Below are 22,544 nucleotides of genomic sequence, written 5' to 3' on the forward strand. Positions count from 1 at the left end.
TCTCTTAAGATTATGCCTGGTAAACAAGAGGAGCAGAAGAGCGGAAATCAAGGAACCAAAATTGGTGTGTCTGAAATTAGGCCTATTTGATGGACAAAATAATGAGAGGATGGAAGATTCCACCCATTGCCTGTTTGTGGTCCTTAAAAAGAGACTTTGGGGGAGAACACAAGAATTTCTACCATCACCGCAGCTGCAGTGGAACAATTGTTGCCATGACACGACACTTTGAAGGCAGACTTTTGACCATCATCCCTGTGTCAGCCAGGATCCCAGTGAGACATGTGAGATCCTCCTCTGCTTTCCCCCTCCCTTGTGTGCTCCTTTCTTCCCCCTATCTTCCTCCTGACCGATCGCTCTCTTTCTCTAAGTTTTTCACCTGATCCTGAAATCAACTGTACTGCATGGCACCAGCATGGTGAGACGAGACAGTCCATCCAGCTCTACTCAGCCTGAGAAGGCCCAGTGAAGGAGAGGGACTTGACTAGACCAACCAGATGATATCCCTGACCGGGGAGGTGAGCCTGGATCTAAAGCAACAGATGTTGTGTCCAGCCTGCCTGCCCAATACATCAGTGACTGACCAGCTGCACTGTGTCCCTGAGAACATCAACAAAAGCTGTATTTCCCCCACCTTTACTATCCTATCTCATCTCTTCTTTCTGTGTCTATCTGACTGTTATTCTAAGGCAGGAAAGTGACTATCACTCTCAATTCAGAATTGATCAAATAAAAGTAACCCTTTCTCCCCCACCAAGAACTGCTTGACTGAATAACAGACTTTAACCAGTATTCACTGTCTCCAAAAGGAGTTTGATAGGTTTTGATTGTTTGTTTTGCATAAACAATCAATTTCCATTTCAATGTTCTTTATCTTGTTTTGATTATTTTTCTTTTCGTGTGTTTCAAAGAATAAAATTTGACCCTATGGTCGGAATTTATAGTATGTTTGTGATGGTATTAAGCAGACTGATGTCTCTGTATATCAAACCCCAGACCTTGTTTAACACTGTTTAATATTCAACAGTGACTGGGTTATGTTAACACCTTTGGCCCAGTTATTTCATCTAAACTAATACAACAGACCTCTAGTGACTCTCCCAAAATTCTGGGAATTAGCCAGTCCCCAAGTGATATCCTGGTACGTACTTTCCTGGAAAGCATATCACTAATCCCTAAAAATTTCTGACCTTTGGCTCCTTTACCTATTAATTGCTCCGGTACATGTCACATGTAGAACCATCCATAATCTTGTAATTTTAGGGGTTCCCCTACAAAGCACTGACCTAGTGTGTTTCCATCATGTGAGGAGGTTTGTGCCATCTCTCCTTCTTCATGTCATGCCCTCCCACCACCACCGCTACGTGCATTACTCTGCCACACAAAGAGTAAATATGATTGGGGTATACATGAAAATGCAAAGCAGGTGATGCTGATAATTTCAGTTAAACATTGATTTCCATAGCTGTATGCATAAGAAAGATCAGTGCCCTAATCGCAGCACCTCTGTCTTTGCCAGGAGTTAGTCTGAACAATTGAGAAAGAAAGAACAACAGGAAAAGTGTTTGTAGCCTCCAGAAGGTCTTTGTTGCAATTTTTCCCCATCATTGAAAAACATTACATCATAAAATAAAGACAATAGCAGCAAAACTTATTGAGACGGTACAAGCACATTCCGCTTGGTACCCTGGCTAAAGACATTTATGAACTCTTCCTTTTTTGAAAATGCCTTTCTAAGCACCATGAAATCTTACAGAAAGAGAAAAAAAGCAAATAGGTAGAATATCTCTGCAAGTGCATTTAATTATTACTATAATCTGAAATGGGCCAGAAACAGACAAATTGGATCCAAATCCCACATGCAGATCCCCCCCAAAATCTAAGGAAGTCACTATCAAATCCAGATATCAGAACTCCAGATCAGACCTTCTTGGCTAAATCCAGAACATCGGACTGAAATGCCTTTGGAATTCTGGCAAAAATCATTCAAAACCAACATCTGAATCTGAACTTTGCGATTTGAGCCCAGATCTATCACATGGGTCCAAATTGGGACACTGGATCTGAACCTGCTCAAACTGTGAGGCAGTTCCAATCCAGAAGCCAGTCCTGCCCATTTCTAATTATAGCGGATAATCTACTTCATCACTCTGGGATCTGTGAAATAGCTAAGGGAAGGCTGGTACGTTTGGTTTGCATATCACATGAGGCGCCATTAAGCTTTTCTCTTTAAGCACACAGTTCTTATGAGGCGGGAATGTGAGTGGGCAGAATAGATTCTGGAGACAAAAATATTCGCTCTCACACACCCACAAATTGATGGTGACCTGCTAGTGATTTGCCCTTCAGGAGCTCCAAGTGGAAAGCCAAAGCCCAGTTGTCTAAACAGGCACCTGCTAGAATGATATCCTTTTTCTGCTAAATAAGAGGCATCTATATTTCATACTGAGAACACTAGGCCGGATATGTGACCTGGATACTGCCATGGGATGGTACAGAGATTTAAAGTGAAACTACATATGGCGAGGGACTTCACCATTCAAGTTTCATACAAGAACTGCATAGATGTTTCAGTACGAAGTGTGTGCACACAGGGTTTTATTTACAACCATTTAAAACGCATGTTGTTCCTGGGGGCCCACAAGCAGCGTGAATCGGACCTGTGATTAATGTGACTTATTCGTTACAACATGATCTAGCTTAGCTATAGCATGTCTCTACTCCCTTAAGATTATTCCAGTTTGGCATTAGCACTGGCAGCTTGATAGTATCTGATTTCAATAATATGATGCAACATTTGCCAGCGTGATTACGTAGTTGCGTCACATCACTGAAAACGAAAGAGATGACAATGAGAAAAAGAGAGTGGAAAGATACTAAGGCCCAGATCCTCAAAGGTATATAGGTGCCTAACTCCAATTGAAATCCATGGGAGTTAGGCGCCTAAATACCTATGAGGATCTGGGCCTAAGCTCTTGTCCCTCTTTATTTAGCTGCATGCTGTGGATTAGGGGAATATTTTTGCATTTCAGGTAGCTCTGTTGATTTCTATGTGTGTTTCCTTTTTGCTCTGGGTATTTTATTGCCTCAGGACCCACTTACAGAGCTGTATTTACTACTGATATGCCATACCATTAAGTGTGCATGGCACCTTACAGATGGGTTTTTAAAATAGCAGGTCCAAAGCCACAACAGACCTCTAGTGACTCTCCCCAAATCCTGGGAATTAGCCAGGCTCCAAGTGACATCCTGGCATGCACTTTCCTGGAAAGCACATCACTGAGACACTATTGTTTCTCCAGGATAATATGCAAAATAATGCAAACTCTGGTCTTTACCTGGTATTTTTCTTCCTGGATGGTGGAAAAAGCCTGGGAAACAGATCTCATGTTATTTTGGTACTATAAATGGGCCCTGGATGCAAAAAAGCCCATAAACAATGTATACAAAAACACAAATTCAGAGAAATGCAGGTTTCTCGGGGTTTGTCACAACCCAAATACACAGCCCTGCTTTTCATTTCCTTTACATCCACTGGTTTAGGGAGGACCCTGCTGCTCCCAGAAAGCTCCAGCTCCAACATTTTATTGACGGCATTGGGTAAGAAATGGACATGAGCAAGACTCCTCGTGAATTACCAATACTCGTATAAAACACAGAGATAAGGGAGGGACTGCACTGATTTAACAAGCACATAAGTCCACCAAGAGTTTCTGGAGACATCATAAACCCAGACAGCAAAAGATCAGGTGATTTATAATGTCACCCCAACACCCAAGATGGGATTAAATGAACATAAATCACTGTGACCATTTATTTATAGGTATTATTTCTAATAACCCATATAATCTGTGAAAGGGGGAATTAACCCCATGGAGAATCTCACATGGATGAAGTTAAAACTCTTTCTCAAAACAGCCAGATGCTCATGCAAATACTGCCAGGGATGGAATGGAATGGAGCCACCTGGCAATCCAGTTGCTTGTAATAGACTAACAATTATTAGTGTCTCAGCAGGATCTCCGGGGGAAACATCAGAACCCTCCTGCACAAGAGTGAATTTAAATTGGAGCAGAGTGGGCTAGAAGCTGTAGGAAAACATGCAGCTGGTTCTGCTTCCTGGATATGGGGACTGTGGCTAAAGACAATCAATTTCCTTACTAGTTTAAGGCCAGATTCTCATGTCTAGCCATGGAGTGCTCTGTACAGCAGCAAGGAACAAAGTGGATTTAAGTCATCCCTTTGCTCTTCCAATCCTAGGAGAGCTGCTAGGAACCAGCAACCTGAAGGTATGGGTTTGGGTTTGGATTTGGGTTCAGCTTATATCTCATTAAAACATTCAAGAATAGTGCAACAGCTCCACCGGAAATGACATTAAAAGCTTTTATATAGTTATGAAAACAAGAGAACAGGGATTTTAGCCATGCTTCTAGTCAAGGCTTCAACTGAGACGGTTTCCCAAACTGCTGCATACAGGGGATGTGCTTTAATAAAAGAAGAAGTGAATTAAGACTTTATGTCATCAGATCAGTTGATTAGAAATTTCAGTCTGGCTTCCTGTGCAGTCACTGCCACCCTCTAATTTATCACCCAAATAATCTATATTAAACTATTTAATGTGCAATGCCTGACCATGAAAGCAATCAAATGAGAGGATCCTTATTAATAGACAAGACTGGCAGCTTTCTCAGCAAGTTTCAGAAATACGGGGTGGGGAATGGAGTTCTCTATTTTTTGAGGCGATGTCTTTCATGTGAAAGGCCGCCCAATGTTCTGCTTAGTATCTCACTGGGAGTTTAGCTTGCATCACCCTTTGTCCCCAGATCAAAACCATTCAAAACCAGTAGATGCCGAAGACAGTCCCTAAAGAAATGTCAGTTGGGGAATTATGTGTAGCTTGGTTAAGCAACAACTGAGGGGAGACATGGACACTGTTAGCACGTGAACAGTAAACACAAAGGTTTGTGGAATCAGAGAGGCAAAATACATTTTAGATCCTCCAGTCCGATATCTCAATAGAGATGTACCTGTTTACGTCAGGTCTGAATTTGGCCAATAAACACTGCCCCCATTCATTTAAAGCGTTTATGCTGATGTACATTCCAGGACTTTCCCCAAACTGTCATCTTGCCTGACCACATGGGAAAGAGGAGGGCAGTACTAGAAAGAATGGCTGATCTGACATTGACTTTCACTGACCCTGCACAGAGTAAATGCACTTTGTAGGACTAACTCTTATTTCTTATTTGCAGGGAGCTTTTCTACAGCTTGTACTGTATGGTTGAGGGGAGAGATCAGACTGGGGATGTTATTGTCTTTTTACACTCATTAAGCAAGATGAATTGCTATATCTGTACTCTATGCTTTTGGAATCCTCCTTCAGTTCCAACAAAGCGAACAAATAAAGTGCAACATAGGATTTCCAGACAGCACTTTAATTAGAGAAGGACCCAGATCTGAACGTCCCTTAACCTTGTCTGGAATCCAAACCCAGATCTGACTTTTGCAGCTAGTTCCTAACTCCATAAAACCCCAAATCTGAAAAACATAAACATTAGGGGGCCCAGATACAGAGTTCTGTGTAATTCATCTATTTGGGACCTACATAGCTAACACAATATGATACGACTTATTTCAGAATGAGATAACAAGGAATTTGTTTGCAAGCAGCATTGTGAATGTCAGAATCCTGATTACGGCCCACATTCAGTTCAGCTCCCGCATGTGTCCACAGGAGCGGGAGAGGGCAAAAGCACTTCCATTCCTCGGATAGACCCTACTCCCTGTAGCGAGGTCTGGGATTTGAGCATGGCCATGGCCCTATTCTACGGTTACCATACGTCCTCTTTTTCCCAGATATGTCCAGCTTTTCGGCACTCAAACCCCCGTCCAGGGGGAATTGCCAAAAAGCCGAACATGTCCGGGAAAATGCCGGCCAGGCACTTCCCCTCCCGCGGCGGCTCTGCTCCTCCCTGACTCTTCGGCTCTGTTTAAGAGCCGGGCTGCCCGAGCACTACCGGCTTCGGGCAGCCCCCATGCCTCCAGACCCTGCGCCGCCAGAGCCCGGGAGGGGAAGTGCCCGGCTGGGGGCGCAGGGTCTGGAGGCAAGGGGGCTGCCCGAAGCCCAAGCGCTACCGGCTTCACGGTTTGCCGGGCAGCCTCCAGACCCTGTGCCCCCGGCTGGGCGCTTCCCCTCCTGGGCTCCAGCTGCGCTGGGGAAGCGCCGGCCGGGGGCACAGGGTCTGGGGGCTGCCCGGCAAACTGTGAAGCCGGTAGCGCTCGGGCAGCCCTTTCCGTGTGGCTGGGAGTGGGAGTGGGAGTGGGCGGAGTTAGGGCGGGGAAGGGGCGGAGTTGGGGCGGGGCTGGGGTGGGGAAATGGGCGGGGCCAGAGCCCATGGAGGGTCCTCTTTTTTTATTTGTTAGATATGGTAACCCTACCTATTCCCTCAGCACTGACCTGTCAGAAAAGGGAGTGCACACTGCACGCATTCAAAGGGTGGCAGAGCTGCTGCTCTGATATGTGCACCATTGGAGCCTCCAGGAGGAATTCCAGCAGAACCAGCCACAATGCTTCCTGAGGCCTCTGGCTACAGTGCAAGGCTACAGAGCAAGGCTCATCCAAACAAACCAGAATCTAGCCCTGTATCTTAACAGATTCATCAGGGGACTAAGCAAAATCCAATTTTTACTCAATCTTGTTGGGCTAAACCAGTCTGAAATGACTGCAATTTCTCTACCAGTGATTTTTCATCCTTAATTTTAGGACAGCTGGTTTTCATAACCAAATTGAGTTAGAACACAATTTTTCAGGTGCTGTGACTCTGTAAGGAAAGGACATACTCAGAGTTCCTTTTGCCTCCTGCAGCAGTGACTTTTATCTCAGAGTTGCAAATTGTGCACAAATAACTGCATATGCAAATATGCACACTAATAATTTTCATGTGCAATTACCATGTACGTATTCATAGCCATAGTAACTGTGTATGCAAATGACCAGTCAAATTTTTGAGTGTCCATTTGCACGTGATATCTCAGAAAATGCAAACAAAAATTATGTTTGCATTTTTGTGCAGACAGTTATTGGCACTCCTTAAAATCTTTGCCTGCATGACTGGGAAATGCTTGGTTTTATGAATAGCCAGCAAGACTCAAAATGTGTCTGGAGCCTATCTCCACATTTATTTTGGCAGCAAAACTACAAGAAATGCTGTTAGAATTGGAGTACTTTGCATGATGGGCAATTTGAGGATTTTGTGAAGAGTGGGGTTTGGGGAGGATAAATTGTGCTATTATGTATGTCTCATTTCCAGCATGCAAAAACCTCTCATTTGTAATGGCAAGCAGTGCACCACATACAGACTGAATGCACCAGGCCTAAGTGTTGTTTGCAGTTCCCATGAATTATTTCACAGTCTTTTCTCTTCATGTTCACTTTGAAGTCTGGAGACATTTGTGCTTCCCATATTCGCACGTCCAGTCACAGCGACAGATACAAAACTCTCACAGTTTGGTTGTGTTTCGTTGTCTGTCTCAAAACACGTAGAGTTTGTGTTCGGAGTCTATGGAGAAAAGGGACTTAGAGAAAGCAAATACCAAACAAAGAAAATAAACTGAAAGGGAAAAAAAATCAAATACATTATTCAAAATACTTATTTTAAAAGTTACAAAATAAGACGGTGTTAATGGCACTTAAAGCTATAAGCACTTAAAATATTTCCATTGTATTTTATCATCTTCTAATTTTTAGTTTTTTGTTGGTTATTTTCTTTTTTTTTAACTTTTGTTTTGTTTTAGGGTTTTGTTTTTGTTTTTGTTTGCTTGTTTTTGGAGGGTATGACCAGCTCCTGTCTAAACCCTAACACACCAAAAGGGACATACAGCCCTGAGATTCTAAAGTTGCTCTGGTCCTCATTTTAGTATTGTAAATGCTCTTAAGTCTATTCTTTAAAATTCCAATTCGGCTACAGAGAACAGCCGGTTGCTGACATCATGCAAAGGCTATAGCTTTCTTTCTGTCTCTGTAGTATTACAGCATTAAAACTGAACTTCCTTCAGTGATATAAAGTGTGAACAAGAAAATCGTTAAAAAATTGGCCCACTATTTGATGCGTCAAGCAAAACATTGTATATATCTTTTTCCCCCCTCTTTTAAACCATGTAGTGTTTGAACTTGCTTTTTATTCAGTATTTGCAAGTTTATATCAGATATTTCCTCTGAGGGAAAGGAAAACAATTTTTTTGTTTTTGTATTTTTTTTTAAATGAAAAAAGCAATCACATCCTTCAGTATGTCTGCCTTGATTTCACAACCAATGTCCAACTGGCTTCCAAGTCCAGGGACATGCTTTTGGAGTTTAGAAAGATAATGCATCTGTTTTTAAAAATGAAAAAAAAATCTAGCTTGGATCACGTGCCAAAATGTAAACTCAGCCTTATTGAAAGTTGCTGGTTCATCCCAATTATTTCTCCTCTTTTCAATCACCAGTGGGAGGCTCAGTGAAGCCATGATCAATTTAAAAGACACACAGTTCTCGCCTCTTTTTTCACCCTCCCACAGGTTCTTCTAACATAGCTGTCCTTTGCAAACATTATGCCATGGTGGTAGCACTCCAGTTGTATTGCCATGGTAAGTTTCTCCCTTTGCATTTTGCCACTGTCATCTTACACAGGCTGAAGTTCCCCATGTGTTGCTTTCTGTTGCCATTCTCCAGTGCTGTGTTTGTGATTCATTTTGGCAGAGCAAGCTTCAGTCATTATGGCACAGTGAAATATTCTTCGATGCTATGTAATTCAGACTGAATAAGGAGTCTGTATAAGGCACGTGTCTCAATATATATATATATATATATATATGTATGTATATAAAAACACTAACATAAGTTAATTAAAGTCAAGCATCTTTTACATTTAATTTCTGTCTTCAAGTAATGTTTTGTTTTCATGTTCCCTTTCTTTGGTTTCAATGGGGATGGTTCCATTTTCCAGGTCCAAGTGTTGCTGAATACAGTTAGTCAGGATAGCTGTGCTAGAAGAGTTCTCTGAGTTACACATCTTCTCAGTCTCCTCTTCCTTCTTCTCTTCATCCAAGGAGAGGTGTCGGAAGGTCTCATAAATTTTCCGCACATCCTCGGGGATGCACTTTTTCAGGTCTTTGTTTTTCCTTTTGGTCAGCTTGGACGAGGAGCCAAACTTGTTGATGATGTTATCCTCAGATGACCCCTGCCCATGCTTGTTGAGCTGTTCTGTCCCTTTAAGGCGCAGGTTGTTAGGTCTGTTGTTGATGCTTTCCTGAGATGAGGCCTTGAAGCGTCCCGTCTCCAAGGCAGCGAAGACAGAGCGCTTTTCCGGAGAGAGCATATCCAGTGAGTGGGCCCTCTGGTCCAGCCCTAGGCGCCTACGTTCCATGCTCCGAATGGTGGCTGCCCTCTGAAGCTTGTCATGGATCTCCACGCTGAGCCGCCTCCGGGTTTCCCTGAACTCAGCAGTCACGTTGGCTTTCCATTCAGCCGCGTGGGCTTTTATTTCACCAACCTTCCAGAAAACAAACAAACAAAAACATGCTAAGGAAAGAGGGAAATTCTCACTGTAGAATAACAACACACATTTTTACTCTATGTCATAGAATTAGAGATTGGTCAGAGCTGAAACGACTCGATCTGGAGCTGGAGCCTGCTCCAAACTTCCCCAAAATTTGGCAGTGGTAGCATCAGGCTCAGCTTTAATCATACTATGTCTAGACGGGCTAACGACTTGTATCTCACATAGTAAGTTCTTTATCTTCTTGCATTTGGCTCCACCAGTGGACATTTTATGTCCAGCTTGCAAGTCAGAAGGATACTCTCACACTCTGACCAACCCTTTCTTCATTAGGGAAACAATAAAACCACTAATTGATAACCTCTGTGCACTCGTCCAGTAGATAGGCAACTCAAAGAACCATCAGCAACCAAGGATTTTTCCATATGAGGCTTTGAGGTCTTTAATAACTAAGAAGTCATAAACATAATTATATAGAGACCTATTTCCCAAACTGTGATCACAATTACACCTGGGCAATCCCATTGAAGGTTCTGTATTGAACCCTGCAGTGATTAATTTAGGTAAAATCTATATTCTTATTAAAGTATTTTAAATACTGGAAGAAACTTATGGTCCATCTAGTCTGGTATCCTGTCTCAGAAAATTACCAAATGCTTCAGTCTTTAATGGGAAGTGTAAAAATCTCCATAATTCACTTGAACTATCCAAATATTATATACCAAAGTGTTGGAATTTCTTCCAAATGCCAGCTGCTGATCAGTTTGTTTCCTAAAGCACAAGGATTGAAAACACTTGGGAAATTCCCTGTGGGTGCTTCAAGGAGTCATACAGTTCCATTCAAATGTCCCTAAGTGATTTATTGTTATGTTATGTTTCTAGCTCCAGGCACATGAATACAGAATAATGACTTAGGAACAGGGAGCTCACATAGCTACTGTGTTGTATAAATATTTCTTCTGACAGAAAAAAAGAGAGAGAAATGAATAACTGATGTTGAAGCCTGTCCAGGCCTTTCCCAAGGTCCACCTTGAAAAGAGAATAGATTTAAGCTGATATCGCATCTGATCAGCCCACCAACACAACCAAATTCTTCCATAATGCATCTCACTTTGTGTCTTTGGAGATACACCAGAGACACATTTGGCCTCAGGTGACTCAGCTGACTTCACAAATAACTCTTGATAATGAACAGCAGTACTAATTTGGCAAACAACTTGTTGTTATGCATTCCCTAACTAATCTGCCAAAGTAGATTTGGGCCTTGGCTACACTGGTGCTGTACAGCGCTGCAACTTGCTGCGCTCAGGGGTGTGAAAACGCTCCCCTCCCCCCCCCGAACGCAGCGAGTGCAGCGCTATAAAGCGCAAGTGTAATCAGCGCCTGCAACTCTGCACGCTCGCTCGCAGCGCTGCAAGCTATTCCCCTCGGAGAGGTGGAGTACATACAGCGCTGCGAGAGCTCTCTTGCAGCGCTGGGGCGCAACTACACTCGCGTTTCACAGCACTGCCACGGCAGCACTGTTAATCCCCAAGTGTAGCCAAGGCCTTTGTTGGGATGTAGGCGGGGTGAAATTAACCACATTATGCTTAACAGTATAATGCTGGAGCCAAGGCAGCTACCCTCACTTTCCACCCTGATTATTAGTGAGTCACTAGTATATTGTTTTCCCTTCCCTATGAACTGTGGAGAACAGTGTTTTGGCTGAAATTAACCAAGGGCAAGTGGTACTAGGACATTGACTTCTCTTGCCAAAAGTGGCTAAAGTTTCCTCTGTTTTTTTACAGTATATTTCTACTTCATTTTCACAGAGATGGGCCTGAACCCAAACCCTGACTCTGAACCACTATCCCTGAATTTAGGGGAAGGGGGGTTCAAAATCCACCACAGATTAAAGTTTGACTCTTGCTTTATAATAGGCTGATCCAAACCCTGGGGTCAAATATAAAAGATACGCTATACCTCAAACAGAAGTTTTGGGCTTGATGTAGGAATTACTGGGTGAAATAGTATGTTGGCCTGTGTTATGCAGGAGGCCAGACTAGACAATCATAATGGTCACTCCAGGCCTAAAAAAAAAAAAAAAAAAAAAAATCTATGAATCCCCAGTCCTTTGCAAGTGAAAGGAAGTTAAATTCTGGATCCTGATTTTGTGGCCAATTTCTAATTTTGTGGTGGAGGCTCTCTTCTCTTTTTCCATAATGATAGTGCTATAAATCCTAATATCATGCAGTCTCTATAGGGCTATAATGCTAATGACATAGAGTCTGATTCAGTCAATTCCTTTTTTTTCTCCCTCTCTCATTAAGGGATCAAGAGATCAGAGCCATTAAGTCACACAGTAGAATACAAAAAAGGAAGAGGCTTGAAAAGAAGCAGCCAAAAGGGTAAATACAAGGGATTATTTAGCATTAGTTCAAATAAGGGACCATCCCTCCCTGGCCAGCAGTGATCTGGCATTTAAAGTTCTCTTATAAAGTGATAAATCATTGATCAACTAGCAGTCATACCTCTTCTTTTGTCTTCTTGGATAGAACTCTTAGCCAGTCTCCAATCATACTCAGGACAGCAGCAAAGTAGGCAAGGCCGACGAGGATCCAAAACCAGACTAAGGGCTTGTACCACTCCCGATAATGGATATCAGTATTTCCCCCTGAAATAAGCATACATGGTTCTGTTCGTGCGTAGGAACCATGAGATGGCAAAAATATTTAGCACCAGGCCTTCTACAATTCATGGAAACTCATGAAAGTATTTCCTGGTTCTCATTAGCAGGTTCCTTCTGTCCTATGAAATGACTACAAGTTTGTCTGGTCTGAGAAACAGCTGGAATCCCCAAGCCCCTTCCTACACTGGAATCCCCAAGCCCCTTCCTAAAATGGTTTAATGTTCTGCTGCTGTGTGTCTGATCAGAGTATTCCATAAGTTTTTTCTTTGCATTAAATAATATTGTGGAGGAAGGTATTGGATCCCCAGTTTTACTGCTTGTTTAAGGGCACAAACAACTTTTCAAAACTAAGCCTAATGCAGGTAGAGAATATCATTTTCTGATATACCACACACTATATTTAAATCAGTGATAGACCAGTAAAAGAACCCCCTGTGGAATATACATTATGGAAAATATTTTGATCTGAAGCACATTTCACTAAATTCTACACATGAGCCCAACCTGAAACATCATATTTGAATCAGGATCCCAACTTCCATAAAGCTGGGGCCTGTTTGGATCTGGGGACTTGACCTGGTCCAGTCTAGAAAGAGGGACCCTTCTGACTATTCGGGGCCATCTAGATCCAGAGTTTGGATTTGGGCTCTTCACTTGTTATATTTTCTGTTTTATCTTAAACAGTTTCAATCCAGATACAGAATCTAATTTTCCTGTTTTACATTTTGGCCACTAATTAGCATATTTAATTTTATTTAAGGAAGATGCACTCCAGTGTTACACATCTATATGTTTATAGCCAGAGACAGAACACAGGATTTGTCCCCACTGACAACCCATGCTACAATTGAATGTTTTTCCCCTGAGCTTTTACAGGCTGTTTGCAATCTGATACATTCTAATGAGCCCTTAAAATGAGTTTTACCCAGCCTGAGCATGAGTGTACTTACAATGATTGAACACTCCCTTGAAAGCCCAGGCATTCGGGTGCTGGCAAGGACCCAAATATTGTTTTTGATTCTAATCTCTCTTCATACACACTATGAATCACTTTGCCTTTCCAGTCCTCCACCATGTGAATCAGAGGGAGGTTTGTCATTGCTATAGTACAAGGAGGCCACTCTGGTCACACATGTCTCAGTGGAAGATTCTATAAAGTGGATTGCTGTGGTCTGTCACATTGAATAGCCAGGCAATGGATGGAGTGCCACACTATCTTTCCCAGCCTATCAGATTTTCCACTGCGTCCAGCAACAGCAAACACTTTTTCCAATTTACAGAGACACTGGGCCAAATTCTCAGATGGCATAAATGAGTGCAGTTCCCTTGTTATTACTTTACCTCACAGGAATGTATCTTTATCCCCATTTTACAGATAAGGAAACTGAGGAAGGGAGCGATTAAAGAGTCTTCCTCATGTTCTCACAGGAAATCTGTGGCAGGACCAGAAATAAACCACAAATCTCCTGCTTCCCGCTCCAACGCTCCTATCATGAGATCATCCTTGAGGCTTTTGGGTTACATTCCATTTGGTTCTAGTAAAACATCAGCTGTGGGCTGCTGAATGATTTTGGATTTTATTCTTCTGGCCATTTTAGCTGTCAGACATTTTTTTTTTTTTTTTTTTTTTTTTAGGTTTAAAGATCTAATATTTTAGAATTAAATTTAAAAAAAAAACAGTGAGGAAGGGAAACTTCCACAGACCCAGGAAAAATAATTGTGAAACACCCACATTTCTTTGGTTACCTTCTTATGATACCACAAAAACCCAACCATCAGTAAATTCTTCTATCCAATATTCTTCACATTCAAATAGTTAAAGATGGACCAAAGTCAAAAAATTCAGATCTGGATCTGAATTTTCCCATAGTTCAGGTGTATTCAGATCTGGGGTTTGATTCAGGCCCATCTGCACAGATAACTCATGTCTTCCCTACCAAAATAAGAAAGGGAGGGTGAGGGGACTGTTTATAAAAGAACAACTTTTAGCAAGCAAACTGGTCACCAACTGGTTGAATTTGAATTGTTATAACTCACTCAGATTTCATTGGTGTAATGGGAGATAACAGGACAATTGCATAGTACATCTCTTTGCAACACAGGGATTCAGACTCGTCTCAACACATTTGTTATAGCCAGTAAACATTAATGGGAATGGAGCTCACATACCAATGGGAGAACAGATTTATCTCGGTTTCTAACCACCTTTTCCTCAGCAATACTGCTGTGACCACCAATCCCAGGACAGCCCCTTTGCTGGTAATTGATGGGGATGAATATTTATGGTACCTGTTTAGGACTGCACTCATCCCAGAAAATACACCGTATGCACATAACACTCAAATTCACATCTCTTAGTCCCATTTCACTTCTAATGTTAGTTTTCCTTAATGGGATGGCTGCAGTATCAGAATTTCTATCGAGGTTAGAGAGTAAAATCCTGCGAACTGTCTCCTAGAAAGCTGCAGCTCATGCCATGGAAGCTGTGCTCCTGTTACAGCAGCTATCAGCTCTATTGGACTGCACAGCTCACACATGGCCATCCAATGGGAAAGTCTCATCAGTGCATCCCCTTAGCTACTTGCTTCACCTATTAAAGCCTTTATCAGTATGATGCAAAAGGCATTAATAATGTCTTGAATTCAATAGGAAATTAATTTCACTCATGCACAATTCATAGCTGATAAAGGACAGTAAGAGGTTCCAAGAGGAAAAATACTCATTTTGCTTACACTGCTCAGAGCTTGTGCTCGTCAGATGGCTAGACACCTGGATTTTAAATTAGCTTGTACTGCTGTGTTATTTGTCAGTTGCACAGTGACACAGATGAAGACATTCGGAATCATTTTCAATGGAATTCAATGTGTTTTTAAAAGCCTGCTATGCACCTTAGAAAAATGTGTTGGAGGGTGACATTTCAATGCTCAGATTACTTACCTGCTACAAAATCGCCAAAGCCAACTGTGGTCAGAGTGATGACCACAAAGTAAATGGACTCCAAGGTTGTCCATCCTTCAATCTGTTTGAAAATGACTGCAGGGATGGTCACAAAGACAATGCACCCTGCTAGGATGAAGAGGATAGTGGAGATCACCCGGATCTTTGTCTGACTCACTTGTTTTTTCTAGAAAAGGGAACAACAAGAGAGAACACATTTTTGATAGATTATTGATGCTTTTCCCCCAGTTGTTGAATTTAACATACATTGCAGGACTGGTCGTGTAAACAAGCCCTTAAAAACAATCCTTGTTGTGCCTGGTCCCAAAGCACTGCTGCTCCTGCTGGTACTTCGGCCTTTTCCCCTATATTAGGCTGAACCTCTCCACAACATCTACCCTTTCTGCTGGGCTCCAGTGCAATGCTGCACCCTATTTCCCAGTCAGTGGCATGTGTGCTAACCTACATGAAGCTTGGAGTGCTCCACATCCCAGAGCAAATGAGATTGTGACTTGGAGTAGCTAACGATCCATTGCAGGTTCAGAAAAATTAATGGGGAGTACATACATACATGCGTGCGCACACACACACAAAATACCAGTATTGTCAACCCCAAGCAGTCAAAAATCATGAGTCAGGTGTAAAAAAATCATAAAATTGGCTTAAAAATCATGAACATTTTAAATAATAATACTTGTGGGGGGGTCTTTTTATTTGATTTCTGAGCCTTTAGGGTGCATTCAGGTCACATTTTCCAGCTTTTCACAACAACCACGAGGGCTAGAAACTCACTATTTTTTTAAATGAAGGCTGGAATTCTCATGTAATCCCCTGACTCCAAGAGATGTGGCTCCAAGTAAAACACTAGATATCGTGAGCCTGGAGATAACATTTTGAGAGCTGGCAACACTGCATGGGGATCTGTGTAAGACTATGCTGTTGAGCCTTTAAGCTGGACGAGAAAGAAAGTTCTAGCTGCTGTAAATTAAATACCTACATCAGTGATGTAATATTAATTTTTTCAACCCTGGTTGATACAGCTGAGGTCACTGGGTCAAGATTCTGATTTCAGTTATCTCAACAGTCAACAGTTAACTCTGTTGACTTCAGTGCAATTGTTCCAAATTTACTATGCTATAAATGAACTCAGAATTTGATACAACAGCCCAAGAAATCACTGGTCTATTGTAGATTATTTTAAACTCCAATTTTAATATGTTTATCCTATAGAGAGAATGTGGAGGTTAAGATGTATATTACATGTTTTCAAATTAGTTCTCCAAACTATGTGCCTTAATCCAGAACTGAGGTCTCATTTCAGATTAGATCATCTAGAAAGGAAATAAGGTTTCAGAACTTGTCTTTATAATATCCCTAGAGGCTATGGACTAAACTGGACAGTTACCAATCTAACCAGCCAGTGCACAGTCCTATTGTTCTTCTCAGAAGGAGTAGAAACTGCATTTCCTTGGAGCCTGCAAAGTTGAATTGTGAAAGGTTGCTTGAATATGAGACGCAGCAGACAACACCCAGGTAATAGCCTAAATACATTATGTCTCATAAATGCCATTTTAAAACAAATATTGTATGCTATTCTTCCCCGCACTTATTTTTCTGAACACTTGTGTTTACCCTTTGTCTATTTTCGGAGAGCTAACAGGAAAAGATTACAATAAACATGACTAATCCAATGCAAGACCTGAAAAAAAATCATACTCAAGTACCAAGCAGATAAACAACGCTAGAGTATTCAGAGTATTCAAATTTACTCTCTATTTTTTTACTTTGGGGAATTATTTTGCTTTGAGGAGCTTTCTGAAAACATTAAAATCTGATATAACTTCATTAGGAATTGTTTCTTGCTGAGATAAACCCAGAATTGCAGGATTCCACTTTGTACTGTTTTGTATGACGTGTAGCTTCTCTCCCTAGTCCCCATATGTCCACGTCAGCATGCATTTCAGTGTGAGTGACAATTCAGTCTCTGCTTATGATAGGACAATAACTGGAAGATGCTGGGTGTTACAGATCAGGACCAGGAAACACTTGGGACATCTGCTTGTTCAAGCCAGCATTATAATTCCCTCAATTTCATGGACAATAAACACAGCCAAAGGTTTTTAAGAGAAACGAAAAATGACCATTAGCTCATATAAAGGTAATGTGCACCACACAACTGGATGGAGAGCCATCAGGCCTGATTCACTACTACCCTGCACCACCATTTACACCAGGGCAAAGCAAGGGTAAAATGCCACCAGACCAGAATAGTAGTATTGTACATTCACTGTGCATTAACATAAATGATTATACAAGGACAATGATGAATCAGGCCCATCATTTTTAGAGCTAGTGAAAATAGCACAAAAGCAAATCCCCTCCCCCCTCCCCTCACCCCCGTTACATTATTTGCTGGACAATAATATGTGGAATCCAGTATACAAATAGATTGGCAGACTCAATTTTTTTTCACAGTATGGACTAACATCCTAGTCAAAAGCTTGTCTCATGGTGTGACACAGAGCCAGACTGGGTTACACGACTAGCAAGCTAAATGATGCAAATTCAACCTTTAAAGACATATTAGAAAAGTATATAAATGGTAATTAAGGCCATTCCTTAGAATTAGAAGAAGATAGTGATTGTATTTGTCTGTGTTTATCTAGATCAGGGGTTCTCAAACTGGGGGTCGGGACCCCTCAGGGGGTCATGAGGTTATTACGTGGGGGGTCGTGAGCTGTCAGCCTCCAATCCAAACCCTGCTTTGCATCCAGCATTTATAATGGTGTTAAATATATAAAAAGGTGTTTTTAATTTATAAGGGGGGGTCACACTCAGAGGCTTGCTATTGAAAGGGATCACCATTACAAAAGTTTTAGAACCACTGACCTATATCTTGTTAGAGGTTAACAATGTAACCAGACGTTCCTGTCTGTTACTATATTCTATTAACTGAGAGATCAAAAGGGGATCTTAACATTTAGATGAAACTTGGGTGTAATATCATTGTATATATTTCTCTTTAAAGTTTGTAGCAAACTGTCTATGAACTGCTTAATGGATAATTACCTTATGCTGATGAATACAACTAGTTACCTGTGTATACATAGGAAATAGGAGGTTTTATTTCAAAGCCACAATGCTTCACCCAAGGAATACCTCCTGTCCAAAGACTATTGACAGCCTGCCAGAGATCGATAAAAGAACTCTAGGGCCCTGATCCTGTTATCTCAGATCTGCTTACGCTTGGTCAGGGGAAGCTTGAGTCACAAGAAACAAGGTCTTCAGCTCCAGTCTGGATTACCCTGCTAACTCTCATGGAATAAATTCAATAAACTCTGTATATGGACTGCCTATTTGGACTATAACCTGATGAACTGATTCTGGAAGGAACCTTTTGCAGTTCAGCAGCTCACCATCTCTACTATGAAACTGATCTACGAACAGGTTTCAGAGTAGCACCGTGTTAGTCTGTATCCACAAGAAGAACAGGAGTACTTGTGGCACCTTAGAGACTAACAAATGTATTTGAGCATAAGCTTTCGTGGGCTACATCCCACTTCTTCTCTGCATCCGAAGAAGTGGGATGTAGGCCATGAAAGCTTATGCTCAAATAAATGTGTTAGTCTCTAAGGTGCCACAAGTACTCCTGTTCTTTTTGACCTAAGAACTTTATTCATATCTGTATATAGTGACCTATTAACCACAATACTCTCTCTCTCTTTTCTTTTTAATACATTTTTAGTTTAGTTAATAGAATTGGTTGTAAGCATGCGTGTATTTGTGTGAGATCTGAAATATTCATGGACCTGGCAGGTAACGTGTCTGATCCCTTGGGATTGGTAGAACTTTATGATTAACAAGATTTTCAGTAATCCTCATATTTGCCTTGACTGTCTGTGTGGGAGCCCAAGGCTGAATTACTTTAAGGGAGCTGTATTTTTGGCTTGTGGGTAACCAGTAAGGTGTTGTAGAAGCTGTTTTTTGCTGGTTTGGTGAATCTAATTATTAGAATAACCACCAACTGGGGGATCGTCTGCCCCATTCTTTGCAGTTTGCCCTGATTGAGCAATGTCAATGTGGCCCCCGCCAGGCACCAATGGTCACACATAGATACCTCCCTACTCATTCACAGTTGTGTGCACCCATGTCCTGTCCCTTTTGCAACTGCATGGGCAACCTCCTTTTCCATTCATGATTGCACAGCATCCCTGTGACAACTTCAACAACAGTTTACATTGGAAAGAATTTAATATTTTTTCCTGTCTTTTAATGCAGTGTAGCAACTGAAAGCAACAAGGGAAAGCCAGCACCATATGACCACCCAGCTCGTTCTGAGCCACCAGCAAATGCTCTGCAGACCAGTTCTTGGAAACCACCAAAATAGACCAGAACTGGATCCTTCAGTTTCACTGTCACTGGCTGGCTGGCCAGGCTCAGCCTTGCCCCCAGCTAATGGTGATTCAGCAGCTTACTGATAATTAGTTACTCCCGCTGCAGGGAGTCAGGAAGGATGACTTAAACAGAGCTGGGAATTCACTCTGAGGGGAGAGACTGCAAAGGAGGGTCCAGCAGTTTGGGGCTGGCTGTAGTCAGAGAGCAGAGCCATGGGAGTAGAGCTAATTCCTAAGATGAGCCCCTGGAACACGGGGCAAGCATCCATGAAGACAGTCCTGAGGCTGGCATTCTGCAAGGGCAACAGGAAATAGAAGAGACTCAGAGGGAGCAGGGCAGGATCCAGTGGGTGATGCCTGAGATACAGCTCCTCCGCTCCTTGTAGGCAGTCCCTGCCAGAATCCCGGGGGAAGGGAGACAGTAAGGAATCCTGCTGGGGAGAACAAACATAAGAGAAGCTCTGCAGGGGCCACGAATAGGACTTCAGGGGAGCCTGAGAGAGGCACAAGACTTATTGGTCTGAGCATTTGTCATGGACTTTCAGTTTGACCTTTTGTTACCCCAGAAGGCATTTGAACTTGTATGTGACTTGGCTTGGATTTCTGCAATACTGCCTCCAGGCATGAGGGGGCACTATTCATGGTGAATGTGCACATTGCATAGGATTGGGTACTTGAGGTGGGGCTTCAGCCCACTGAAGGGAAAAGCCACCATGTTAGTGCTGTAAAACTACGCAACCAAGAGGAAACTGAAATAAAGAGCGAAGAGACAGGGTCGTCTCCCCACCCAGAGGCCTGGGAACAGCAATACAAAGCCATTACCGGAGTCAGGCTAAACAGAAATCCAGCCTAAAGAAAAGACGACCCCACAAGGAGAGGGGCATAAAGGTACTTCTTCAACTGATAACATCACACACACAGTCATGTGGCTGCAAGAGGATCAGAAATGGGCTCCGTTTGTTCCTTTACTGAAGACTGTGGGGAAAAAAGATTGTTGCAGTCAGTTGTAATTTGAAACACTAACAAAGGCGCTAGTCTGGATGAAGGAGTCCCGTAACTCTGAAGGGTATGCGTGTGAGTGTATTCTGGGCAGCTGCTCTTGAAGAGACCACGAGACAGCTTTACAGTGACTTACCAACCGTGAAAGCCCAATGCCATTGATGATCTCTGATTATTGCCAGAGGGCTTGACTTCCAAGGGAGTACAGGCTGTTCTGAACTACGCCATGCCAAAGACTACTGGGGATTTGGTTCATCACTTGAGCTACACAGGACTCTGGGGAACAACACTCTTGGGCTCTTCGTACTTCAATGACAAGAATACAAAGATCGCCAGAGGTCTTGTAGACTTCCTTGTGACAGCAAGGCAGGAAGTACCCCCTTGGCTGCAGGACATGATCAAGAGTTAGTTTTTGTCGAGCCTGCCTTTGAGTACAGGTCAGCTCAGGGGGAGAAAGATAGGTCATGGTGGCTGGCCCTTTGAGGTGTCAGTCACCCCACCTCCCAGTGACAGGTTCTGCTGAGGAGAGTAAGACAGCCCAGATCCACCTGTGGATGTCTAACCGGATGGTAGTTATTAGTTAAGGAACATCTGGGCCTAATAAAGAGTTATGAGTGCTCAGGCAGGAGCCAGAAAAGAGAGAGGAAGTGAGCACCTCAGGAGAACTGGGTAGGAAGCTACTCCTGCTGGAGTCTCTCTGGTGAGCAAAGGCTCTCAGGGTGAGGAACAGCCCCCAGAACAGAGAGAGAAAAAACTCCAGAGGAGACAAAGTGCAAAGTTCTCCAGGCAGGGAGGCCCGGGAGATACTCTGAGTCAGCAGGGGAGAGACTGCTGAGCTCCAGACAACGGAGAAGCCCGGGGACCTGTGGCAGAAGGCGAAAGCTTGTTTAAATAGATTAGACCCCTGAAGGGGCATAGTTCACTGTATGTAAGTCTCATTGAATTTATTGACAGCCAGCTGGGGAAACCGAGGCAGAGACATAGCTGCAGTTCCATATCAAGCCAACAAGAGGCACTCCAGTGTTGAGTCCCAGTTATTACACTGTCATTAAGAGACGTATAAACATTATATTTTATATAGGAATTAGTTATAGGGCTGAACCAAACTTCTTTGAACTTTGCAGGTATTTAGAAATCAGAATATGTATTTGTATTTTGCAACTAGCTTCTATCTTTATAATGAGCCAATGATCTAACACTCCCAAATGTTGGGGTTTGCAAAATGTGGATCTAGATTGAAATTTTTCATCTTCAGCCCATCTCTACCAATAATTATATGCATGATTTATTTTGCTCCTTGCTTGGTGTGGCAATTGTTTTGACCCTGTAAAGAAACTCGTAACAGTATAAGCATTATATGTCAATGAAAAATTATGGTATCAAATTCATTGAACATTTGGAATGCTACAAAACTGCAGTAACTCTACATCAAAAATGATTGATAGTTTGCATTCTTCTCATGAGTAACCTTCTTGGCACTGTCATTTTCCTACAAGGAACTCCACTGCGGTCTGTGCTGCTCTGATTCTTGGGGCTAATGGACCACAGCTTTTACATCAAGCTACAGTTAGGTGAGTCACTCAGGGGTACAGCTGTGCAAAGAACTGATTGTTTCTGTTTGCTGGCTAAACCAAAAAAAAATGTTACAGATCAAATTGAAACAAAATTTTTTTTTTTTTTTTTTTGGCAAATAAATTTTTTTTCCAACAAAAAATTCACTCAGCTTTACACAGCACAGAAGTTCCCTGGAAACAATTGTCTTCATGCTCTGTCAGCACTTCTGCATCCAGTCCCAACCAGCACCAGGAGGTGTGAGAAGGTGAAAAACAGTGACATCTGATTTCAATTTAGGTTTGTTACAACTTTTGAGTGAAGGGTCAGGTAGATTCTTAGTCTATAAAAACTATGTAACAGACTAGCAATGTTTTCCTGAAACACCTGGTCCTGGTAACAGGCATTGAACCTGCTGGGTAAAGGTTAAGCAGCTTCTACTGACTCACTAACGCAACT

At 42.2% G+C, this 22,544-nt stretch overlaps 1 protein-coding gene across 1 annotated transcript in view; it reads right to left on the minus strand.

The window, feature by feature from the left end:
* Positions 1 to 8,906: 8,906 nt before the first annotated feature.
* Positions 8,907 to 22,544, minus strand: part of KCNK10 (potassium two pore domain channel subfamily K member 10) — a 96,670-nt gene continuing 83,032 nt past the window's right edge. Inside the window, exons 5-7 of the mRNA XM_054027705.1 lie at positions 15,142 to 15,328; positions 12,047 to 12,189; positions 8,907 to 9,530 (exon numbers count right to left, since the gene is read on the minus strand). Coding sequence (XP_053883680.1) covers positions 8,907 to 9,530; positions 12,047 to 12,189; positions 15,142 to 15,328 — 954 coding nt within the window. The remainder of the gene's footprint in view (positions 9,531 to 12,046; positions 12,190 to 15,141; positions 15,329 to 22,544) is intronic.

The sequence above is a fragment of the Malaclemys terrapin genome, chromosome 4 (genome assembly GCF_027887155.1).
Source record: "Malaclemys terrapin pileata isolate rMalTer1 chromosome 4, rMalTer1.hap1, whole genome shotgun sequence".
Taxonomy (NCBI): Eukaryota; Metazoa; Chordata; order Testudines; family Emydidae; genus Malaclemys; species Malaclemys terrapin.